This window comes from Artemia sp. Qi Xiang Cuo, chromosome 11 (assembly GCF_049724085.1).
Source record: "Artemia sp. Qi Xiang Cuo chromosome 11, ASM4972408v1, whole genome shotgun sequence".
NCBI lineage: Eukaryota > Metazoa > Arthropoda > Branchiopoda > Anostraca > Artemiidae > Artemia > Artemia sp. Qi Xiang Cuo.
The window spans coordinates 26,449,027-26,476,348 of NC_142804.1; the positions used below are offsets into that span (position 1 = coordinate 26,449,027).

General features: G+C 36.2%; 1 protein-coding gene across 1 annotated transcript in view; it reads right to left on the reverse strand.

Moving 5' to 3' along the window:
* Positions 1–17,893: 17,893 nt before the first annotated feature.
* The window catches only part of LOC148946813 (NBAS subunit of NRZ tethering complex-like), a 211,149-nt gene continuing 201,720 nt past the window's right edge, over positions 17,894–27,322 (reverse strand). Inside the window, exons 24-25 of the mRNA XM_089096616.1 lie at positions 23,928–24,041; positions 17,894–18,162 (exon numbers count right to left, since the gene is read on the reverse strand). Of these exons, the coding sequence (XP_088952742.1) occupies positions 17,959–18,162; positions 23,928–24,041 (318 nt within the window). The 3' untranslated portion in view covers positions 17,894–17,958. The remainder of the gene's footprint in view (positions 18,163–23,927; positions 24,042–27,322) is intronic.

Genomic DNA, 27,322 nt, shown 5'->3' on the forward strand with positions numbered 1-27,322 from the left:
AAACATATTTCAACCCCAAAAATGGCAGATTCTCCACAATTGACCTACAAATTGTGTCATTAAAGTTTTTGAACAAAATTTACATTAATAAAATTGATAGTCTATGTAATGACCACTTTACTATAGTTTGCTCTCTAAATGAACCTGCTGAAACTTTATCTCATACATCCAATTATATCAACACTAAAGCAGATTGGTCTATGTTCCAAAATAAGCTAAATGATGAAATTACATGTTTCACCCAAAGTTCATGCATTTCTAACACAACAGTTGACACACATGCTGAAGCCTTGACATCTTTGCTAATAAATACAGCTAATCATGCTATCCCTAAGACAACACCTAAGAAAACATTCCCTAAACAAATTCCTAAGGCATGGTGGACAAATGACTGCCTAAATAAATGGAGGATAAAAAAGGTAGCTAGGACAGAATTCATAAGAAAACCATCACCTCCTACATATTTAAAAAAAATTACAAGCAGAATCTAATCTAAAAAGGACTATAATAGATGCTAAGTATAAATACTGGAATAATTTTGCAAATAATCTCTCCAGAGAAACGCATGAGCCAATTATACATAAAGTCATAAGCCACATCTGTGGGAAAAAGACTTCCCCAACCCACTCCTGTATGAGCTTTTACATAATAATACCCATTATGACAATGATAATGGAAAAGCTAACCTATTTGCAACTCGTTTTGTTAATAAGCTAACATCAAATAATCAAAGCAAACTTTCCACAATTCCCAGGAACCGAAGTTACCAACCATGCCCAGGATCCGAGTTCATAACCAATTGAATTTTGCAATACATCAGATTAGGACCAAAACTAGCAGCAGCTATGACAATATACACCCTACATGGATAAAGAATCTCACACCTTCATACAAACAAGAACTGCTAAATTGTTATAATCACGCTTGGGCATCTTCTAGGTTCCCTAATATATGGAAATGTTCGTCCCTCCTACCAATCCTAAAGAAAAATAAACCAAAAGATAACCCTGAGTCTTATTGGCCCATAATGATTACACCTGTGATGGGGAAAATAATGGAGAAAATGATTGATCACAGACTCTTTTGGTTTGTTGAAAAAAATAATATGATCCGACACACTCAATCTGGATTCAGAAAATACCACTCCTCAACAGATATTTTCATTTTGCTAACAAATGCAATAAATGAATCTTTCTCAAAAAATAATATCCTAGTGGCAGCTTTCCTAGATTTTGAAGGGGCATATGACAATGTGAACCACCAAATCCTTTTAAATAAACTTTCAAACCTTGGAGTACCCCCTAAGCTAGTATCTTTTATTAAATCCTTCATAGAAGTGCGAAGTTTCATTGTTTGTGTTGGTTCAGCCTCTTCACCCCAAAAGACAATATCCAAAGGCCTACCTCAGGGAGCAGTACTCAGTTGCCTCCTATTTGCCCTATATCTCTGGGACATGAACCTACCCCACACAAATCTACAATATGCTGATGATCTGGTACTATGGTCATCTGGCAACACCTTTCAGATAGCACAGTCAAATCTGCAAAAGTCACTTTTCCAGTTTGAAAAATTCTCTCAACATTCAGATTTACCCATTGCACCCACCAAGTCAAAAATAATTCAATTTCACCGGAAGCGAAACCATGTTAATGCAAAACTAACTCTAAATAAAACAACTATTCCAGAAGATAATAATATTAATTACCTAGGTCTCATGCTTGACCAAAAACTTAATTTCCACCTCCACATTTCAAACACATAAAAAAATGCTATAAAAAATCAAATATACTAAAGAATTTTTTCCACACCCTACGGTTGTAAAGAGAAAACCTTACTCCAGTTTTAGAAATAACATATAAGAAGCCATATTGACTATGGGCTTATCGTCAATGGTGCATGTGCAAAGATCCAGATGCAAAAAATTGAAACAACACAAAATGATATAATACGTCTCATATTTGGTCTTAGGAAACAAACAAGCACCAAGTTTCTGCTTATGGAGAGTGGATTAACAACAATAGTGAGAGACGTAGCTTTCTCTTGACAAAACATCTTACAAAAATTGAATCAAATAGCTCACACACATTACATAATTGGTTAAGAAATCCAGCCATGTATAGAGGTATTGCAGATAAGTATGCCAATATTCAAAAGAAGTTCCCTGTACCAGCAAAGTCTATTGCACCTACTTTCCCCCAATCCCCTCCTTGGAATTGGTCATTTCCCATATTAAATACCGAATTTTCAAAATGGAATAAAAATTTAACCCCCATTGCTTTTGTCCAGAAAAAATTTGCAGAACTTAATACAATTACCTATAAAAATCACTTCCAAATATTTGTTGATGGGTCAAAAATGAATGCGAAGGTTGCAAGTGGTGTTTTCCTTCCTCCCCTGAAAATTGCAATGGGCGAGAGATTATTTAATAAATTATCTATAATGTCTGCTGAGTTAAATGCCATAATCATGGCATTAGAACACCTTAAGCAAAACCAACCTTTGATTGAAAATTCGAATAATATTATCATCTATTCCGACTCTTTATCAAGCCTTGAGTTGCTGGCCTCAGCTCCTAAATATAAGTTGGACATTGACACTTATCATTGTCTCAGTATTATTGATAATCTTGCTTCAAGTGGCATAAAAACTTACTTTCAGTACATTCCTAGCCACTCTGGCATAAGTGGTAATCATCAGGTTGATGAAATATCAAAAAATGCTATAAATATTGACAAGCCGAGCGTGAGACCAATCCCAATTAGAGATATTTACCGATGGAGTCTATCAGATATTAATTTTAATAAGATTAATCCTATACTTTCCCCCTTTCCCAATAAGTATCTTTCTAAAATTTATCATAGAATTCGTTCTGGAACAAATGGACAAAATTTCCTTGCATTCTCATATAAGCTTTCTAATTCAAGTGGTTCAATTCCCCTGTCCCCTCTTTGCAGGCATTGTAATATGAATAATGAAACAATTGACCATTGCCTATTTGAATGTAATATGCTGACGTCTGCACAACATACCTTGCTTTGTAAACTGTTAAAATACTTCAAACACCACAAAATCCCACTATCAGCCAAGAGCCTAGCCAACTATACCTGCACACAGAGCATAGAAATCGACATCTATCATCTTATATTTGAACTCCTAGAGTCAAAAGATCTGCTGAAAGATATCTGAATATATCTAATAACTATGAGGCAATCAAGCCAGTAGCTCTGTAGCCCACAGAGTGAAGCAAAAGGAAAAGGGCTAAATACCTTTACTGAAAAGCCCGCCTGCTGTTAAATAGAAGAAGAAGAAGTGAGGAAATATGGAATTCGCTAAAGAAGATGAGAGGGACCTCAGCACCAGGAGTTGATGGCATCCCAACAAGGCTCTGGAAGTGGTCTAGGGTATATTTGTTGCCTTTGCTATCAACGTTATTTTCAAGTGTCCTTAGCAAGTTGGTTTGGCCTCAACAGTGGAATATTTCAATAGTTTTACCACTTTTTAAAAAGGGAGACCGAGCATTGCATAAGAATTATAGAGGGATTCATTTAGGAAATAGCCTTAGTAAATTATTTTGTAAAGTGTTAGTGGCTAGATTAGATAGTTGGCTTAATGAATCAAATAAGTTAATTGAAATTCAGGCAGGGTTTCGAGAGGATTATAGTGGGGTAGATCAGATATTTATTTTGTATGGGCTTGTTAGGAAGTATATGAGGAAAAGGGATGGTAGGCTATACGCAGCTTTTTTGGACCTGCGAGGTGCGTTTGATGAAGTTTCACGAGACTTGTTAGTAGAAGGACTTATAAAGTTAGGGCTGCCGAGACGTTTTGTAGGATTGGTTGTTAAAATGTATTTGGTTGTTAGAATGGTATTTAAGGTAGGAAAGTCTTACTCTTGGGCAATTGTCAGTAGGTTAGGGGTTAAACAAGGTTGTACAATTTCACCTAGGTTGTTTTCCCTGTATCTTAATGATATAGAAGAATATATGGTAGGGCAGGGAGCCCCAACTCTAAATCTGTCTGCAATGCAGGTGTTCACTCTGTTATTTGCGGATGATATAGTATTGGTGGCTAAAGATCGGCCTGACCTTCAAAAACTGCTAGGAATGGTGTCCTCATACCTAGATGAGAAGCGTTTGGTCCTAAATGTCACAAAGTCAGTAGTTATGGTATTTCGACAACATGGAAATATAGAGGAAAGATTTAGTGTAGGAGAAGAAGTGCTTAAAGTAGTTGAAGATTTTGTTTATTTAGGATGCAAGTTTACTTCAAATGGTAGGTGGAAAGGGCAAATTGATTATGTAGCTAGTAAAGGTATTAGGGCTATATGGCTAGTTTTAAAGAGTAGTGTTTTGAAAGTAGGCCTGACAGACCTTGGGCTTCAGAAAAGGATATTCCAGACTAAGCTAGCTTCCGTAATGTCTTTTGCAGCAGAGGTGTGGGGTATGGAGAAGGCTGATAAGGTAGACCGATTACAGTTGATGTATTTTAAGCGGTTAATGGGGGTTAGTGATAAGTTTAATCATGTAGTATCAAAAGGTGATTTAGGTTTGTTATCATTAAGGGTGGGAAGGTTAGTGCTGATAGTAAATTATTGGGAAAAGATTATAAATCTGCCTAGTTGGAGGCTAGTAAAGAATGTATATGAGGAGATGCTAGTAGATGGCAGGAAAGGTTCTTGGACAAATCGGGTTAAAGAGACTATTGATAGATGTGGTTTTAGTGAGTATTGGAATGAGGGGAAGGGGCTCGGTGTGGAAGTGGGGCTAGTTGCAAAAAAAGTAAAGGATAGACTAATAGAGCAGGAAATTCAAAGGTGGCAGAATCAGAAATCATCCTCGGCGTCCCTGGGGCTGTATGAGCTGGCAAAGGAGGTTTGGGGGGAGAAAGTTTACTTTAAAGCGGGGATGAATAGTGAGGATTTAAGATAGGTAATTTCGGTTCGTGGTAATTTTTTGGGTATTGGAGAAAGGAGGAAATATATTGGGAATTATAGGATTAAAAATGGTCCTTACCAGTGTCCTATGTGTGGAGAGGAGGAAGATCTTATCCATTTTATGGGTACATGCCAGGAGTTAAGAAATTTGAGGAGGGAAGTGTTTTCAACAGATTTTGGAGGGGTGGATTGGCTTCAAAAAATTTTAAAAATTATAAATTTTGATTATTTTAGAAGGTTGGGTAAGTTTGTAAGAGTGGGTATGGCACATAGAGAAACTTTTTTGATGAATTATGAGTAATTTATTGTGTGTTTTTTTTTTGTATTTATTTTTGTTTTGTTATTTTCCATGGCCCGAAAAGGCTTTTGTTGCAATAAATATCTATCTATCTAGCTATCTATTCAAGATGCGGGCGGACAAAGGAGGTATAAATCCTTAAAGAATGGGATTGGGGGATATTAAATTTATACAAGAGCTTAAGGAGAGACATGGACGCATTAGCTCTACGGACAATATCTTTCACATGGATATCCCACTTTAAATTATAGAAAATTGTAATCCCAAGTAATTTAAAGGAAGACACAGAAATATCTTGGGGGATAGGGTCAAGGAAGGCGGGAATAGATTTCAAGAAATTTATCGTCATTATATTTGACTTAGTGGAATTTACTTTCATATTTAGATTCTTAGATTCATCCAAAATATGCGTTAAAATTCCAAGGGGGTCACTTTTAATATTCCTACGACATACTTCAAGGATCGACAAGTCATCCACGTATTTCTACCTTTGGGGGAACTCCCTACTAACATCGTTAATTATAACTAGAAATTAAAGTGGCCCCAATAAGGTTCCTTGAGGAATTCCACAATATATGGGGAGGGGGCTAGAGAAAATATTTTTGTATTTAATAACTTGGGATCTATTTGAAAGAAACGATATAACGATATTTACTAACAGAGGATCAAGTTTAAAGTTAACCAGTTGTGAACGAATTAGGATTGTGTGGTCAACCAGGTCAAAAGCTTTTTGGAAATCAACTAAGACAAGGTTCAGCCAGACATTTGGTTTATCAAGGTTACTTACGATGGTATGCATTAAGTGCACAAGGTAATGGGATGTTGGAAGTTTTCTTAAAGTTACAAAACTGCCGGGTGTCAATACGCGGACAAATTTTATCCTTAAGTCATTCACAAAGGAAACCTTCATAAAGTCTGCAAAAAACAGAAGTGAGCGTAATGGGGCAAATGTTGGCGAAAGTCAGACTGGCGCTTTTTCTAGGGACAGGTGTTATAAAACATTGTTTCCAGCAACTTGGGAATTTACCAAATTTTGTGATGTGGTTGAAAATATTTGATAAAGGCTCAGCAATTTTGTCCGAAAAGGCTTTAATTAAGTCAACTGGGATGTCCAAGGCACAAATACTTGATTTTCTAAGCTTAAGAATTTTATTTATAACATCAGAGGGAGAAATAAAGGGGAAGGAAGTATTGGGAGGAATAGTTGGACTTGAGCCAGTGAAAGGGGGAGACTTTGCACGATGGAAGCAAGGTACAAGTTCAGATCGTTGGCAGTCTTATTAGGGGGTTCAGGGAGATGAAAATCAATTTCGGAAGGACTTTTTCCGCATATTTCTTTAATTTTTCTGTACCATTGCTTGGGCTTGTTAGAATATAGATCTTTGACTTTATTATTATAATAATTAGAAGCTGCTTTTCTTAATTTTTTCTTTAGGAACTTCCTTAGACTATTAGCCTCAGTAATGCGACATGCTTTGAAAAAATCGATTTTTTTTCTTATAAGTTTTTTTAAAAGACTCAGTAACATAAGTATCTGTAGAACACGTTTTAAAATTTTTCTCAGGGAAGTGGAATTCATAATTACTCCTCAATAGATTTTGGAGGGACAAAGCCATGAAGTCAACATCATTTGTTTGATACACAGTGGACCAATTTTCAGTAGTAATTCCGGAGCCAAAATTGAAAAGTCCTGAGTCAGTGAGAGGTCTATAAGCGGTTTCAGTTGTAGAAAACGACTGTTTAACTTTAGCCAGCGGAGATAGGAAAAGGTTAAAGTGGTAACTACCCCCTAGAGGGGGCAGAGTGGAAAGGGTTTGTAAAACTTCGAAAGATTAGTGCAAATTAAATGAAGAGTAGTATTGCCTTTTGTAGTAGGGACATTAACTACCTGTTTTAAATTAAAAGTGTTACATGTAGAATCAAGTCTTATATCGTTTGCGTCACCCATCAGGAAAATTCCTGCATTTGGGTATTTTGATAGTACAAAGTCAGCACTTGATTGTAATTTTTCGATAAAATTTATTTTGTCAGCGGATCTCTGATTAGGAGAGTAATAAAAACAACAAAGGACAATTAAATTAAAAGGACGCGGCAAGACTTTAGGTCGAACACACACCCACATAACTTCATCAAAGGGATTAAGACACGAAATTGGGATTTCACTTGGGTATAAATCATTACGGATAAAGAACATAATTCCGCCACCTTTCTTACCCAGAGGGTGGTTTTCTGGTCTGAGTTTAACAAACTGAGAAAAATTATAAATCTTTAACATGTGCAAATTTTGAGCTTGAACTTCAGTAATAGCGATTACATCTAATCTATATATTTTAGAAAGGGTGTCTAATTCATTAAGTTTTTCAAAGTTAAGGCTTTCAGCGTTGCTCAACAAAAGTTAGGGGAATCGAAAGCGACTTGTGAAGGTACCGTTTTTACACTTTACTTCTTTTTTATATTAAAGATGGGGTCGGGGGTTCTAGTGGAATTCTTGACGGGGGCTAAACTCGGATAGTGAGAACAAGGGACAGGGGGATCAAATCCATCTTTTTCAAATACAATTGCATTTAATTGAGCAGGTACTAGCGGAGACTCTAAACAACGGTAACTATCTGAAGTTTTAGAAACTCTGCATGGAGGTGTTAAAAGAGGATCATTCTGCCCGGTTACTCTTAAACCAGAGTCATACTGGTAGGGTAGCCAGGGGGGATAAAGTGCAAGGGAAGGGAGAAACGTTTCCTGGTGATCTGGGAATAAGTCAAGTTGGGAGTGTTCTTTAAATGGGGAGGTTGGGGGGCAAGATGATGCTGAGGGAGGGAAGTACGGTGGGGGTGTCTGAGCGGGGCGGGGTTGGGTTTGTTTCTGCAAATAACGGGTGGAGTCCAGAACCGGCCGGTAACTTCTTGGACGCACGGAGAAGAAAGGAGTCGAAAGGAAGTTGATTTTTGGGAGGAATGTGAGTGAGGGGGGGTTTTGGGATGGTCCGAAGTGAGGAACGTGCTGGGGGGGATGGGACTGACTTGGCACGCGTCAGTACTTGGGGCGGAGGATTGTTTCGAGGGATAGATTCCTGAGGCATCCTGCTCTGTAACGGGTATGCAGGGGGATAGAAAGTCGAATGGAACACGAACAAGGGGAGGGGGGGGGTCGTGAATACTTTCGGCGTCGCTCTAAAAAACGTTGGGTTTTAAAACTGCGCGCCAATACTGAAGATGCATGAGCAAAAGTACACGACTTATCAATACAAGATAAAACAACAAAGATCAACATGGTCAAAAATACACTAATAAGACACACAAACTCCCGAAATAAACTGACGACAAATATGTAGAAACTTGCATTGTTTGCGAAACTTGCAGAAACCACTATTAAAATGCTCGCAGATCACATTTTCTTTCTACTTATTTTTATATTTATTTCACTTTTATCCTTCACTTTGGTAATTTTTTCAAAAGATAATAAAAACGTCATCGTCTGGTAATGACTTCTCCATAACCTTTTTGTTTAGTTCATTATCACCTGATAATTTATGTGAAAAACCGGAAGTCACTGGACTATTCACGAACTCAAGGGCGTCATCAGTAGTCATACTACACGTAGGTATTTATATGCTCTCATGGGATACTCTGCAATTAATGCTGGATTTGCTGAACTCTGATAATTGATTCCTTAGTGTAGTAATAATTGCTTCGTTGTTTTTTAAATCCTCTTGTAATTTGATGATTTTCGATTTAAGGGTCACTTGATTGTTTTCTAGACTGCAGAGTTCATCTTCCATAAGGAGACGTTGGGAATAATGGGAGTTGATATTTTCACTCAATTTTTTATTTCAAGATCACGTTCATGGAGTATATCGTTACCAATTTTTGGGTCATTGAGAAAAATATCAACTTGTTTTTTTCAAATCTTCTATGGCTACTTCATGCTCTGAATTCTTCTCTAACTGGGAATTGTATTTAGCTCGGAGATCAGCCAGCTGTTTGATATGTTTAACACAGTCAACACAAGGAGGGACTTGGGAAGCTTGATTTTTTTAAATTGATTTGGGGGTTGTAGGTTTTGTGGCAGACTTGGGTGTAGAGCGTGGTTTAGAGCCAGGGGGTAGAGAAAGTGGCGTTACAGGTGGCTCTGGGTATGCATTCAAAGACCGGGGAGACTGACAGCTTAAGCAAAACCACTCACCACATTTTTTTTCTCTCCTCAGTAGCAATGCCTGCACATTTTGGATGAAACCACTGTTGACACCGACTGCACTGTTCCGCTGGCGGCACGAAGTCCGCACTCAGGGCATGTGAATTTCATGGGCCTTGACATAATAGTAAAACAATAAATCCAGTTAATATAGCTCAAAACTGGTCAATGACTGAAACTTGGATTATAATAACTTCCAAAAACGGGTTTCAAAAATTTAACCCAGCATAGGTGTTAACAGGTCAAATGCCAGAAAGTGACTGTGAATGCCAGAAAGTGACTGTGAGATATCGTATTTAAATTTGCTCAGGCATGCTTATCGTTTTCAGAGAATACCCTTGGGGAAATCATGAAAAATCTGGGTCTAGAACACAATATCTAAGAACTCTTAGTTAGTTTGACCACCCATGGATGGATCTAGAGCAAAATCTTGAGGGAGGCCTAATATGACAAGGGTGCCAATGAGCAAAATCTTGAGGGGGGGGCAGTGTGACAAAGGTGCCAATAATTTACCAAATTGACAAATGTATTCTGAAAAAAAGAAAAAAACAATAAGGAACGAGGGCACCAGAAAAAATCTTGGGAGGCCGGGCCCCTACGGCCCCCTGGATCTGCCACTGTGACCACCATGGCCACCAAGACCAAACATAACCGCCTTTTTTTATTAGAGCCTACCTATTAAAACCCTAATAGGTAATTGATATAAGATAAGGGATAAGATAATATTTACTACTGAAAAACGGCTATGACAAGCCCAAATGGGCCGAATTCGCACTTTACCCTCAATAAAAAAAAAAAAAAAAAAAAAAAAAAAAAAAAATATTAATCCTTCAACAAAAATTTCATCAGTCCAAATTACAAATGGGTCAATGTGAAATACGTAAAATGTAAAAAACAATTAAAACTCGTAAAATTAAAAGGAGAATAAAATAATTAGAACAAATGCACAATTTAGTTTTGCGACCAACAAATAAAAGCTCAAAATTTTAAAACAAAACATAATTTAGAGCCATTTTCCCTGGGACTGTGGAGGTGATGTCAACCCAAGAAGCAGACTTAATAGAGGCTTAGATAATTCTGCAAAACAAATGCCTAAAGGTTTTGATCCAATACCATGAGGGTTACCAGGGGACGGGGTAGCAGAAAAGGGCACGGAAGAAAGCCCAAGGACTCAAAGATATGTTTAAAACTGATCGGAAAAAGTTTCTTAACCCCCTTTTTTTGGGGGGGGGATTTTTTTGTACATTAAGTTAAGAACAAGTTTGTGTACATTAATTTGCTCTTGGCCCAATGACTTAAGGCTGCAAGTTTTAAACTGATCAGGGACAAATGGTTTTTAGCCCATTTCCGAGACCTCTATTCTTCCTCTGAACAAAATATTTGATACTTTTGATCCATAAAACGATCGTTGAAAGCTCGGGCTGATCATAGGCAGCGCAATCACGCTGCCTAAGTAAAGAACGATGTTGGCACAATGTATTATATATTATTTATTTATTTCCTTAGACCAGGGCACTTCGTAACGAAGGAGTTGTCGTAGAAACTTCGAAAAGGGCTCATTCGATTGGACATTGGAGTGGCTTGTGCCTTTTTTAATAGTCGAAAATGATTGGAAGGCAACTAACACCCCTTCACGCCCACCATTTCCCCAAACACATCCATTCAAAATTTTTAGATAGCCATTTTGTTCAGCGTAGTTGATTTCCAGATAAAAATTATGTTTTTGAGGATGACAATCCCTCCACAGCCCTCAGGGCAAGGGTTGTAAGTTATGCCCTGGGGGCATATAAGGTTTTTATAGAAAGCGTTGTCGTAGAAATTTTAGAAAGAGCTCATTCGATTGGAAATTGAAAGGGCTAGTGCCCTTTTAATAGTCGAAAGTGATTGAAGGGCAACTAACCCCCCTCTAACGCCCACCATTTCCCCAAACACATCCAATCAAAATTTTGAGATAGCCATTTTGTTCAACGTAGTTGAAAGTTATGGAAATTAGGTCTGTGAGGATGACAATACCCCCCCCCCTCCTAGCCCTCAGGGCAACGGTAGTAAGTTATGCCCTGGGAGCATTTAAGGTTTTTATAGAAAGCGTTGTCGTAGAAACTTAAAAAGGGCTCCTTCGAATGGAAACTGAAAGGGCTAGTTCCTTTTTCAATAGTTGAAAGTGATTGGAAAGCAACTGACGCCCCTCTCACGCCCACCATTTCCCAAACACATCCAATCAAAATCTTGAGATAGTCATTTTGTTCAACATAGCTGAAAGTTATGGAAATTAGGTCTTTGAGGATGACAAACTCCTTAAAGCCCTCAGGGCAAGGGTTGTAATTTATGCCCCGGGGGCATATAAGATGTTTGTAGAAAGCGTTGACGTAGAAACTCAAAAAGGGTTCATTCGATTGAAAATTGAAAGGGCTAGTACCCTTTTTAATAGTCGAAAGTGATTGGAAGGTTTGATATTTTTATATAAAGAGCGATGTGGGTGCAATGTATTTTTTTTTTTTTTTTTTGGTTTAGACTAGGGCACTTCGTATCGAAGGAGTTTTTGTATAAACTTCGGAAAGGGCTCATTCGATTGAAAATGGAATACATATTGAAAATAGAAAAAAATACAAATGAATGTGCTTTGTCAGTTTAATATACATATACTGATATTTATTAATCAAAGTGTTAATATTATTTGATTTATTAAAGTTATAAAAGTAAAAACATTTATACTTTTCTCAGTAAAGTGCAAATTATGTTCTGGCCTTGGGAAGGCACGGTAGTTTTGAGCCCTACTCATGTTAATTTCTGCTCGTTTTGAGTTTGACTCGGACATTTATTGTAATTTCTATTCGTTTTGGGTTTCATTTATTTATCGATGCTGATTTGTGGTAGCTTCACGCTTGGTATATTATTTGATTTTATTTTTGCTCATTTTTGGTTTAATGGAGTTCTTTGCTGTTCTTTGGAAAAACTTATTTTGTGGAAAAAGCTTTTTTAATTAATCAAAATACAACATCAAAACAATTTGCCATTTGCTTTATTTACAGCCCTTGCTCCAGGGGCTGTAGGGGTCATGTTATCCCCAGAGGCAAATTTATTGAACCCTTTTATCATTTTCAACAAGATAGCTATTTCCTAATTTTGATTAGATGTCTTGGAGCGTCGCAAGGGTGGGTTAAGTATACAAAAAAGGGGAACGAGAGGGGCTCGTTGTCTTCAAATCTGGTTTGAATCTTAAAACGGGCACTAAAACTTTCAATTTCTAATCGAAATCCTCCTCCCCCCTCCCAATGCGTCCCCGCTAAAGTTTCTACACCCATCCCTTCCTTACAAAACGGCCCAGGGGTAAAAAATTGTTCATTAAAAAGTAAGAAACAAATATATTGAAAGCATTTGGCTCTTTAGATAGGCAGCGGTAGCGCGCTGCCACTGGAAAAACCTATGCCATAAAAAAAAACACTTATTGTCGAATATATAATTGTATTTTTAAATATTACAAAAACTACACTTTGCTATATCCTTGACTTCCAAGGGGTGCAGGGAGGGATGAAATCCCCAACCCTCCGCTGCAGTTCCAATAGTCTTAAGATCTATAGCGATATAGTTTTAGGATATACGCAATATAGCAGGAACAAATCAAAATAAACGTCCCTACAAAATGACATGCCTTTATAGTTCCTATAGGTGGGAGTGTTTAAAAAATGAGCAGTTTTTTTCTAATATGGGGGAGACAGGATAGCCAGGCGTTCTCTCATAGAAATACCCATTATACAAATGACAAATAGTTGACACAAAATAGACGACGTTTTCTGTATATATTTGCAACTACCAACTGCGATATTGGCTGCACTCTGAAATGCTTTCCGTAAAGCGCTAGATCAGCTTCGCTATAAAGATCAGGGAGTAGGCACCCTCTCTTATATAAAGTTCATTTTATGTTCGTTTTAATGTATGGTGTAAAGCCACTATTTAGTTTAATTTAAGGAAAAAGTCTTTCTATTTTTCTTCAATAAATGATAAGATTCAGTGTGCTATAATTTGTCAATAGGGTTAGCATTAATCAATGTGTAAGTTGTTCGTATTAATGTACATTTCCCATACGTCTATCGTTACCCTTTCAAAAGCTATTTATTTTAAATGAAAAGAACTTCTAAATCCGAATTAGGAATATATCCTAACTTGTTTAATAGCAAAACCAGTCATGCCACTTCAGAAAGAAGAAGAAGAAGAAAGAAACACCAGGTTTGATCCGACGTTCCAAAAGTTCCTTTTGGAAAACTACTACTACTACTACTAACAACTCACCGTAGCACCGAGCCGCCAAAGGCCAACACAGCAGTGAATGCTTCTCATCTATCGTAATCCAGTCAGAACCTCTCTCTTTCCACCCTCCCAGGAAGTTCCCATTTCCTTTAAATCTTTCTTTATGACATCCTCCCACCCCAGACGAAGACGACCTGATTCCTGCTTAGCCCTCGACGGTTGGCAAAAAAGGACAATCTTCGGCAATCTGTCATCCTTCCTCCGCACAATGTGCAATAGCCACCTCAACCTTTCTGTCATTTTAGCCCTAGAAAGTGGTATTGAACCATGCTTCTCCTACAGCCTATCGTTCGGATTATGGTCAGTCAGCCGGGTACCCAGAAGACTCTTCAAATAATCTTACTGGGAGCCGTCACACAATTATCCGTCTGCTATCCGAATCACTTGTGCTTTAGGGCTATACTTAGATACTTCAACCATTTCAAAGTTCAATATTATTATCTTAGTTTGTAGACTAATCTTCCTATTCTTCCAAACTTTTTTTTAACTGTAAAAAAAACCTGTGCCTTGGCTATTCTACTTTTAACATCTTCACTGCTCCCATCATCTTTATTAATAATCAGGGGCGGATCCAGGATTTTTTTTAGGCGGGGGGGTGGTGGGGGGCGCAAAATAGATTAATCAGATAAACTTGCATTAGTAGCAAGTTGAATTAACGCAAACTTGCGTTTATTAAGTAAATTACACCACGTTAGGGGGGAGCACCCCCTACCCCCCTCTGGATAGGCCACTGCTAATAATACTACCAAGGGAAGTGAAGCTGCCCACCTGATCAATCTTTTTGTTACCCAACATCACCTTTTCATCTTCACTTACTCCTAGCCTTAGTGGCTTAGTCTTCTTAACATTAATTTTCAAACCTATTCTAGCACCCTGAATTCGCAAAACCTCTAAAAGTTCATTCGTTTTTCTCACACTTTCATCTAGGATGCTTAAATCATCAGCATGATCTATGTCCAGGAGACTTTTTCCTCCCCATTTGATTCCGTGGTCTCCCATTGCCTTTCCGGTGCTCCTTAAGACAAAAACAATCAAATTAATCCAAATAAAGTGGATAGAACACAACCCAACTTAACTCCTGATTTAATACAAAACCAGCAACTAACCTCACTTTCTAGCTTAAGCGCAGCAATGTCCTTCTTGTACATATCACTAACCACTTCAACGGATTTATTTGATATGACATGCAAGAATAGGACATTCGCCACAGCTCTACTGTCAATTGATTCAAAAGCTTCCCCAAAAAATATAAAACTTGGTACTAAAGTTGTTTGATAACTCGGGCCCTTCTCAATTATTAACCTAAGAGTGAAACTTTTGTCGATACATCCTCTACCTTTTCTAAACCGCACTGTTCTTCTCTTATAACTTTGTCTACAGCATCTCTCAGTCTAAAAAATATCATAGTACTAAATAATTTGCTATCTACAGAGACCAGACTAATGCCTCAATAATTACCACACTCACTCTTATAATCTTTTTCATACAGTGGTTTATCTAAGGTTTTCCTGAATTCACTAGGTACTCCTCCTTTTTCAAATATCGTATTCATAATCTTCAGTAACTTATTTCTAACCTCAGAACCATCATATTTAAAATAGTCATTTACCACATAATCAGCATCTGGAGCCTTATTATTTTTTAATATTTTTAGTACTGTCGCTAATTCTTTTTCACAAAACAAATCTTACTTCACATCCAAAGTATCACAAAATTTTTCATTTTCTCTTTATCTTTTCCTGCAACTCTATCTCGGTTTAGCACATTCTCAAAATGTTCTGCCCATCTCTCTCTAACTCTTTCCTTATCACTAATTATGGGCCCGTTCCTATCTTAAACTGGGACAAGTTCAGATTGACTACTCCATCTCAATTTATTAACATGCCAGTATAATATTTTACTATTATGCCCTCTAGCTGCATCATATGATCTATCACTCAGATAATTCTTGTACAACCCTCTTCTCCTCTCTATTAAAAATAAAGCTTTTTCACTAATATTCTTAGCTGTAGTCCTAGATTTCTTCCCTAAGACACCTTCAGCAACTTCACAAATATTTTTCTAAAATAATTCCAACCATCTTCCATATTGTCAAATTTTAAACTCTCGATTTTAAACGTATTCTCATGTATTTCGAACATAGCATAAATTCCCTTACTCGAAATTATCCAGAGGCCTTCACCCTCCTGTACACATCCTATAGGGAAAAAAAAAAAAATCATACCTGAAAATCTTCTAGAACTAGTAATTTAGATGTACTATTTATATATCCCACTATAAAAAATCCTCCTAACTGAAAATATTAAAGAACCAACAGTTTAGGTCTGTTCGTTTACAATCGTTGATTGAGAATCTACCCCGACAGCTTTGTCATTTTTATTACACTTCCTTTTTTACTAACGCAAAAGGGTCCTATGATACACCTAAAATATCCACTACCTTCCTCCTTCCTCGGGTATCCTGGCTCACTAGCTTATTACGATTCACTGGCAACTGCAAGCACACAAACTAACGTTTCAACTTGTTTCCTTAGGAACCAAATTGTGTTTCATTCTTGGAAGAAATGAAGCAACTCTATCACACACCTATAAGAAAAAAATCACCATATCTAGAAGTCTTATAGGACCAATAGTTTAGACCTACTATTTATATATATACTATATTCATTATTACATATCTTATTTAATACATTATTTCGCCTTAATCATAAACAACCATTGATTTAAGAATCCACCCCAACACCTTTTCCAATCTAATCACACTTTAATTTTCTACTAAGGCAAAAGAACCCTCCGAGACACCTAAAATATCCACTACCTTCCTCCTACCTCGGGTATTCTGGCTCACTAGCTTATTACGATTCACTGGCAACTGCAAGCCATCAAACAAACGTTTCAACTTGTTTCCTTAAGAGCCAAATTGTGTTTCATTCTTGGAAGAAAGGAAGCAACTCTATCACACACCTATAAGAAAAAAAAAATCACCATATCTGGAAATCTTCTAGGACCAATAGTTTATACCTACTTTTTGTGTATACTATATTCATTATTATATATTTTATTTTATGCATTATTTCACCTTAATCATAAACACTGATTGATTTAAGAATCCACCCCAACACCTTTGCCAATCTAATCACACTTTAATTTTCTATTAAGGCAAAAGAGCCCTCCGAGACACCTAAAATATCCACTACCTTCCTCCAGCCTCGGGTATTCTGGCTCACTAGCTTATTACGATTCACTGGCAACTGCAAGCACTCAAACAAACGTTTCAACTTGTTTCCTTAAGAACCAAATTGTGTTTCATTCTTGGAAGAAATCAAGCAACTCTATCACATTAATTTTCTACTAAGACAAAAGAGCCCTCCGACACACCTAAAATATCCACTATCTTCCTCCCTCTTCGGGGGTTCTTATCTACTAAATTATCACGATTCTGGGCCAACTGCAAGTATTCCAACCAACAATTCAATTTCTTTCTTTAAAAATCTAATTGGGAGAAATAAAGTAAACCCACCACACACATCCCATTAGAAAAAACCATATCTGAAAACCTTCTAGAGCTAGGAAGATTTTCCCATTTTCTATTAATGCAAAAGAGATCTCTGACCGACCTTCACTATCTTCCTCCTTCCACAGGCGTTCATACTCATTAACCTATTACGATTCGTTGCCAACTTAAAACACTCAAACAAACATTAAAGTATATTTATTTAGGAACCTAATTGTGCATTAATCTTGGAAGAAATAAAGCAACTCCACCATCAAAATATTCCGGCCCTGAAAGCACACAGATACAAATTTTCGAAAATATCGTTCTTCTTCTCTTACTTGTAGGTTAAATATCTCCTTTGATGGTGACTTATGAATATCATCAAAATAAACAACATAACCTCTTTTTTATTTTTACCATTCGTTTCTTTTACGGAGTTATTCTAATTGATGTTAACCATTTAAAACTACTAATGCTGATTTAGAATCGCCAAAAAGAACAAGTCTAGGAGTACCTCTTTCCATTAATTTAATTTTATTTCTAGAAGCTCTTCATCATTCAAATTAGAGAAAAACTCCAACTATGTTAGCATAAAAATTAAGCGAGTAGTTGAACAAAGTGAATAAGATCTTTTTTCTGTTTAATGAAAAAGTACAACTCATTTTGCATAAAAAACTCACTTTTGTTAAAACTGTATTGCCCGAAATAAGTAACAAAAAAAGAGAATAACTATTTCCCCCTATTTCCTTTTACTGCCCCAAAATCCTGTAGCTATACTTCCTAGTTTCCCAAATCTTGAGAGTAGCGTAGGACCTTCACCAGATAAGTTTTGGGACTCAGTCCTCTTCAAAGCCGTTTCAACAACAGTTCCGTTGAATAAATGTTCCAATTCTCGACGTCGTATAAGATCTAAGATGTCATCATCGAAGTCAAGCCCCGAGAGCTGAAACAATAAAGGAAGCTAATCAGTAATCTAAACGTAAAAATACGTGAGCCACAAATTTTGCCAGTTAAGTATAGTTGGACATCGCCATGTATAGTAAACAATAGGTTGAATCGAATGATATATACACCAAAGTCATGAGCCAATAATGAGCAGAATTAATACCTGGCTCAAATACAGATTTTTTAAATTTAAGATAGAACTCTAATGGAAACTGTGGTTATTATCAATGGCTCGTCTATGGGGGAGTGGCATATGGGGCTGAATCCCCCCTTAACCCAATAAGAACCCCATGTAAAAGAAAATCATCCAGAAGACTATAGAAAACATATTATTTTCTTAATGATAGCAACAGATTAAACATTTTGACAAAATAGGACATAAATTAAAAATGTGTTTCTTTGTAACACATATTTTTAAAACTGTAGCAACCTTCGTGACCTCGCTTGCTCATATAATTCGTAAAAGAGTGAGTAAAAACTACACATTAGTAAGCGTAATTCCCACTTTTCTCTAAAGAACGTAATTTCGGGATTTAACCACCCCAAGGGCCAAAGTTTTCACTACGCACCGTCATATAAAAATGGTCGAAAAAAACCCGGATTATTGGGAACTTCTACTTTCACTAGCCTCTTAAATAGCCTCAACAGTTCTTCTTTAAATTTTATCACATCATTCGGTTTAAAAAGGAGGTAAGAGGAGGAGGAGGAGGAAGCTAGAAGACACAACACTAACACAAATATAACACTTTCCATAATTGACGAGGCTTACAAATTGTCTGGTTTGGCCATAGCATAATTCACGAAAGAAAAGGCCAACGGTATTAAGGCGAAACTTCAAAGAATATTGAGGGGGATGTTGAGCCAAATCAAAAGACACCAAGTGCATCCATTTTATCAAAAGGGTGTATCTGTAGTATCGGAGGAATGGATAAGAGATATTAACTTGAAACGTTAAGGACCACTACTGTTACTAGTACTACTGTGAATGCAACGACTTGCGATCGCGACTACAACTACTTGCGACTGCGACCACTTACAATTGTTATTACTTGCGATTTCGACTAATAGCAACTGTGACTGCGATCACTTCTAGCTGCAACTACTTTCAGGGAATACTGAACAAAACAAAAACACATATGCGCATGTTGGTTGTCAGATGGACGTGTCAGAAATATCTCAGGAACAGCTGAGGGTATTAAGTTGAAACCTCCAGGGCATGTTGAAAAATGATCGAAGGGTAACAAGCCCCCTTCGCCCTCTTTAGATGCCCCCACACCCGTCTCAGCACTGATTGAAATTTTGAAATAGCCATTTGTAGCCACTGAAAAGAAGCAAATTTTGGCAATTTTTTACATATAAGTTATTACCATTGTATTCTCCTCTTGTTTTTCATAATTGTAAAAAAACATGAAATAATATAGGGCAATTATATTACGTGATCAAAAAGCACTTGGGATCCACAAGTACGCGATGAAAAAAACTGGTTTTCACACAATTAGGTCATATATAGATTTGATGGACACCTGGCGGACTATGCTTGAAGAATCAAGTGAATGAAGAAGTGATTGTATTGTTTATTGTTGAATTTATAAATAATTGACGAATTGACGCTCAAAATTTGTAGAACGCCTCTACTTCAACTTAATACCCTAGAAGCTAGTTTGTATGGCACTTGCAAATGACTTAAAAGAAAACATTTTCTCTCAAAAATGTTTTTCAAAGAAAAGTTAAAAGCCAAATATAACCGTAAACTACGTAAACTAGCAGAAATAAATTCATATAGTTACTCAAACAAAAACAGATAGAAATTGCTATTAAAAAAAACACAGAAATTAAAATGAATAGTCACATCAAACATAGAGATAACTGATACTATTAATTAGATTGATCTTAAAATTAAGGGAAACAAAAAACATTCAATAGAATAATTACATAAGCGATTTTCCACTTTATTTTACTACTTTTAAAGGACGCTTTGGTCAAACCTTTTCCGTTTGTTTTTATTTTCATTCAAAAATATTGAAAATTCATGCCAAAATAAAAAAAAATTAAAATGAACTTTGGTAATTTTTGAAGCAATCTAATTAGTTTGTTAAAGCAATATTTTGAACTGATAAATCAATATATCATTCAACAGTTTTTTGTCAACACATTTGAAAGGAATGCGATTAAAAGGAAGGAAGTCTGGACAAAAATTTACTGAATAGGAGACTAATTAACCTAGATCCACTGTCTCAGATATACTGGTATTAAGTTCTGAAATTCTCAGTAATTTTTGATTTTTTAATGTTATTTATTTAAGTATATTTGTTTTGAGATGAGGCTCTGGCTGGTGGAGGTTTGGGAGTTGTAGCGATGGTGGTTGTAGCCCTCTTCATATTTGTGGTTCTTTCTGCTTGTTTTAAGTTTGACTTTATCATTCGGTTTACTTTCTGTTCGTTTTAGGATTCATCTTTTCATCCATAGCAGCTATCTGTTATCTTTGTTTGATGCAATTTTTCGATTCAATTTCTGTTCGTTTTGGGATTGATTTATTCATTCATAGTAGTTTACATGAGTTTTAAGTTTGAATCGTTATATGAATTTATATCTGATCGTTTCGGGTTTTATTAAGGATCTTTACTTTTTGTTGAAAGGACTTCGCAAAAATTAGCTAGTCCGTTTTTTAGTTAACATAGCTTCATTATCGGTTAACTATAGGGATATTCTTAAAAGTTTTCTGGCCATTTTAGTGGTGACCAACATATTTTTTTTCCAATTTTTTTGCGCTTTGTGTTCTTCTTGGCCCAAAGGTTTAATGGCATAAGCTTTAAGCTCATCAGAAATTCTGAGCACCATTTTTGGGGGATTATTGGCCTCAAACTATTTTTTTCATATTAGGTTCCTCTCTGCCAAGGACTTTGCGGCTGAAAATTTAAAATTGGTCACGGACAACAAAGTTTTGGACCATTTTCAGGCCCCTTGCACCCTCCCCTTTCAAACAAAATTTCTAGTCCCTTTAGCCCAGGCAAAAATCCTTGAAAATTTCAAGCCAATCTGAAAAAAGATTTTTGGACCATTTTCTGGCCTGATTTTCAAGGATATCAAATTTTCTTTAATTTTTTTTCGTATATACTGAGGTCAACATGGCCCAACGACTTCAGGATTTAAGTTTCAAACTGATCTTATCAATTTTGGACTCTCTTTTGGGCCCCACTATGAGCCCATGCCTCCAAATTAATTTCTTTGTGTGTATATTATTTTTTTTGCAGATCCCTTGCCTCAGGGATCTACAGTTTTGAGTTTCAAGCTGTTCGGAGAAAAGAATTTTTTGGGCCCTAACTTCTGGCGATCCGAAATTTTTTATATATTTTTTTTTATGATGCATTAAGATCCCCTTGGTTCATGAACTTACAACTGTAAGTTTCGAGCCGTTTGGAAAAAAGTTTGTCAGTCTTTTTCAGAGAAACTAACATTTTTCTTCCAGTTTTTCTCCTAAATTTGGTTACCCTTAGTTCAAGAGCTTAATAATACAAGCGTAAAACGATCGGACAGAAAAAAGGCGTCACATAAAAATAATAAAACCAATTTGATAATCTCAAATGCCTTAAGACAATGAAAATTTTGTTTTTTCCCATAGCAGGATGAGTATTTTGACTTTTTTTTTGTCTCTTCATGTGGGCATCACAGCAATAGACATCTGTTCAAAAAAATATTATTTATATTTAAAAGATATGAGTGAGGCTATCAGCGCCTCAACCCCCCTAAAGGCTAGAGTGTTAATTGTGCTTTACTGAAAACTAGAAAGAGTACTTCAAAATTTTACTAATGACGTTTTAAAAGTTTTATTAAGGTTTACAGTTTCTTTACTTTTGATTAAAACACAATTGAAGGACAAAATAGAGACGAAATCTTTCTGAAATAGTCTGAAAATCTGTCTGATCTGAAAATCTGAAATCTGAAAATCTTTCTGAAATAGGCCAGATTCTCAATATTTTAAGCCACTTATTTTAAGCCATTCTTCCATTGCAAGCATTCCATCTTAAACACGTAATATGGTTCTAAATTAGTACCGAATCTGACCACAAAATGCTGCAGAATCTGGCCTCAATTCCTTTTTCTGTCCCACGGCATAGATTCTCATAACCATAGCTTTTGCATATTTTCCATCCAAATAGAAATAACATCCAAATATAAAAATAACGAAATTCCAAAATAACGAAAGCTTGAGTTTCTAAAAAAATTTGGATCAATTTCGTAATGATTCAATTAAATCAGACTCTGCCAACGCAACAAATATGAAAATAAACTTTTAGATTGCTCGTCTTCAATTGCAGTCTCGATTGATTAATGGTTTTAAGCAAGAAATCCAATGTAATTCCTTATGGCAGTTAAGAAATTTAAAGTATTGTATAGAATAAAAAGTTGGCACATTAAAAAAAAAAAGAAAGAAAAAACAAGAAAAAAAAGAAAGACCAGTGGTTGATCTAGCGCCAACAAAAAAGACATAACTGTCTGAATATATTGAAAAGTGATGGAACTGACTTTGCAACGATTGAGCCTATTTTAGAGAGGATAGATTCAGCGACTTGGAGATAAGTTGGATACCACATATTACAATGATCAGAAATTGTACAAAACAGAATTAAAATCTTTGGGGACTTCTTGGGAGTTTGATAAGGCCGAATCTTTTAACAGGGCGGTGTTTGTCCAATAATGTACTAAATCCAGGCTTCTTAATGTTGCGACAAGTCCACAAGCGCCGTGCTTTCGGTAGAACTAGAATAAGTTCTGGCACGTTTGGGCTTGAAGTTTGTCTGTAAATGTATCTAAAACTAGTGTAGAACCATTGTGGGATAGTACATATTTCAGGCTTAGTTATATTGCCTGGTGTGTCAGCAGCATTACCCAAAATTGTTGCATAAAAGCCAAACCTGAGGTCATAATGCAAACCTAAGGGATTGCTTAGATCTGTCACCCTCTACAATAGAAAAAAATATGTTTAAAATGAACGTTTTGTGCTATTTAGTGTATCTATATTAGTCTTAATAGATATCAGGCCAAAACTAGTACCCAAAAGAAGAGACTTGAAACCCCTACCCTCCTTGATCAAATGCTAGGATGGCTCTAGTCCTATTCCTCGTGGCCAACAGGATTTTTTTCATTCCTGAAAAAGAAAGAGAAATATTCCACTGTAGTATGAAACGCTTGATCCATAACCATTAAATTTGTTTAAGCTTTATGTGAGCGAGTAAACAGAGAAACTCTGAATAGAGTCAGGTGGAGGTGTAATGTAAATGGCTGTGTTGACCTCAGGTGGCTTGGTATCGTAACGAGTTGCCAGCAGTAGCAGTAATAGTTTTACCGGTCTTAAATATTTTGTCAACACACCAAGATCCTTTTGACGCGTACCTGAGAATACATTTAATTTTTATGAATTAGTCTTTCCCGTAAAAAAAGGAAAAAACAAACAATTTTTGGTTACGTCAAAAATGTGCTTTAAATTTGCCTTTCTCCCTGCATCTCCAGCCTTCAGGTGTATGTTGTTGTATATGCTTTTATTTTTGAAATTTAATGTTAAGCTGCTGAATAAATCTAACTATTTACCTATCGACTAAATTCAGGAGATTATACATCACTACTCCTTTTTTTTGAAGAATCTTTCGATCGGGTTTTGTTTTCTCCTTTTATTTTTAAATTCACATTAGATAAAGGTGCAATTCTACCCCATGCAGTTACTAAAAGATCAAATGTTACTAAACAAGGATTACAAAAATGACTTACTACAGAAACAGAAAGCAACTCTGATATCAAATCCACTCTTGACATATGGAGAGCAAGCTTCAAAGCAAGGCATCTGCTAATTTGAAGTATTTCTTGAAAGACTTTTGTTACTACCTTGAAAAAAAAAAAAACACGAAACTTATCAGCGTAGTGGTAGGTTACACGAGGTACCCAATTACGAGGCTACTAATTACATAAAAACTAAAACTAATCTAGAAAAACTAATTACATTAGGCACAGAATTTAGTAAACCAAGCATATATACCTAGCCCTAAATTTTCACCAAACTCGGTTGGGATGTGACTTGGCAGATGTGCTGATGACAACAAATTAGTGACCCTCCTTTCGCTTGCCCCACACAGGTCAAAATATTCCTGATCCTTCGCATGATCCAAGAAGGACAACAGCCATAAACTCTAATCAAGTTTTGCAGAAAACCCTCCTGCTAAAGGACCTGTTGACAAAATTTAAGGAACCCATCCCCCTAAAGAGGCTGAATCGGGACACCGTAGGTAGGGATTAACTCTAACTCTGTTTTTTTTTTTCAATTCTGACAATCGTTCTGTTGTATCTTATGATTACACGGATGTACGCCCCCTCCCACCCCATAAAAGTAAGATCATGTCTGAATGCAGGACACTAGCACTTAGGTTCCATGAATTTGTTCCGGGATAAGACCCGTTCTAGTAGATATCGTAAAAACAAGAACTTAGAGCTCTCCCTAAGCACAGAGGTGGGGTCAGAGAACCCTTACTTCTTACCGGGGCTGTCACCATGAGTTAATAAAAATCCCCAAAAGGAAAAATCAGCAACATAATCCAAATGTAACTAAAGTGCAAGCTTGAAGCGAGTATATTTTCTTTTATCTTGGGTAACGGACTTAGGCTAGGGTAAAAGTGGTATCATGCGTTAAAATTATCACCACTAGTATACTATTAAATAAAAAAACAAGTTTTTTTAAACTGAAAGTAAGGAGCGACATTAAAAATCAAAACGAACAGAAATTATTCCGTATATGAAAGGGGCTGTCCCCTCCTCAACGACTCGTTCTTTACGCTAAAGTTTGACTCTGTCTTACAACTTCATTTTTTAAAACAATAAAAAACTTTAGCGTAAAGAGCAAGGCGTTGAGGAGGGGACAGCCCCTTTCATATACGGAATAATTTCTGTTCGTTTTAAGTTTTAATGTCGCTCCTTACTTTCAGTTAAAAAAAACTTGTTTTTTTTTATATTTAATTTCTGATCGTATTTTAGTTAATGCATCTTTTATTTTGGCCCACCGTCATTGAACAAGTAAAACAAAATTTGCATATTAATTTTACCTTTCTTGTGCTAAATGGCTTTCCAATAAACCAAAACCAATACTATACAGAAATTATTCCATATATGAAAGGGGCTGTCCCCTCCTCAACGCCTCGCTCTTTACGCTAAATTTTCTTATTGTTTAAAAAAAATAGAGTTGTGAAAAAGTTAAACTTCAATGTAAAGAGCGAGGCGTTGAGGAGGGGACAGCCCCTTTCATATACGGTATAATTTCTGTTCGTTTTAAGTTTTAACGTCATTACTTACTTTCAGTTAAAAAAACTTGTTTTTTTTTTATTTAATTTTTGAACGTATTTGAATTAATAAAGGTTTTGATTTTGGCTTACTGTAAATAAATAATTAAATCAAAATTTTTATATTCATTTTAATTTTATTAGACTGCATGGCTTTCTCGAAACTTGTTTAATTTTATTTACGAACGTTTTTATTAGCAATAAACATACGTAACTTACGAAATAACTTACGTAACGAACTTCTACATTCATATAATCTTAATACGTATATTAGGGAGTTCGCCCCCTAGTCAATACCTTGCTCTTTAGGCTAAATTTCGAATTTTGTTCCAATTCTTTAAAAATGACCCTTAATCACAAAGGCCGTTAATTAGAATAAATAGCTCTTATGAAAGTACTAAAACATCGTTGGCTTAAAGAGCGAAGTATTGACTAGGGGGTGAACCCAATCATATACGTAATATTTTCTGTTCGTTTTAAGTTGTGATGTTGTTCCTTACTTTCAGTTGAAAAACTTATTTTTTTTAAATTTAATTTCTGGTCTTTTTTTTAAAGAATGCTGGGGAATCTGGCGACCCCTTCGTAGCAAAGTCCCTTCCCCCATGAAACTTTCTTCATGGACAGATCGTCCCACCTAACCCCCCACCCACCCCCTCCCCCTCTACCAGAAAAAATCCCCCCTGAGAACGTCTTTATACTTCCCAATAACCAATACCATATGTTAACATTGGGTAAAGTTCATAACTTTCAGCCCTCCCCCCAGGAGCTTCGGGGAATTAAGTCATCCTAAAATACATAGTTATCATATTTTCGACCATGCTGAGCAAAATGGCTATCTCAAAATTTTGATCGGGTGACTTTGGCAGAAAAATGTGCGTTGGAGGGGGCCTAGTTGCCCTCCATTGTTTTGGTCACTTAAAATTTGCACTAGAACTTTTAATTTCCGTTCTAATGAGCCCTCCCGCGATATTCTAGGACCACTGGGTCGATGCGATCACCACTGGAAAAAAAACAACAAAAAAACCAACAAATAAACACGCATCCGTGATCTTTCTTCTGGCAAAAAATGCAAACTTCCACATCTTTGTAGATAGGAGCTTGAAACCTCTATAGTAGGGTTAACTGATAAGCTGAATTTGATGGTGTGATTTTCATTAAGGTTCTATAACTTTTAGGGTGTCTTTCCCCCTTTTTTTGAAAAACGGCTGAATATTCTCCGGCATCTAACTTTTGATAGATTGGACTAAACTCGATGAAACTTATATATTTGAAATTAGCAAAAAAGTATCATTCTTTTGATGCATCTGTTGGTATGAAAATCCCGTTTTCTAGAGTTTCGGTTACCATTGAGCCGGGTCGCTCCTTACTTACAGTTCGTTACCACGAACTGTTTGATAAGAACTCAAGACAAAGTTGTAAAAAACCAATACATTTTGCTTCATTGAGCTTAGTTTCTGGAAAAAAGCAATAAAATTTCTGTACTTTTAGATGTATTTCCTATGAGTAACTAGAACATTTCTTTAACGCTTACTTTTTCGGAAATATCAATTTTTTTTGTTCTAACTATATGTGTTTGCTACAACTATGCAGACTGAGGATAGAACGGCCATACAAAACCGCAAAAACATTCTCTACAATAAATAAGTTTTGAGCCATTACAGCTTTCGAATATTCTGTCCCGAACAAGAATAAAAAGATACTTCTAGTGATCTCACTCATTTGTTCAAACGATAGGAATAAACAAATAACTGTAGATACTGAATTTAGCCCAAATCTTGTTTTTTTGAAGGGGAAGTTTTGACCTTGGACGGTCGAAAAGCATTGGGTGGTAGGTCGAAG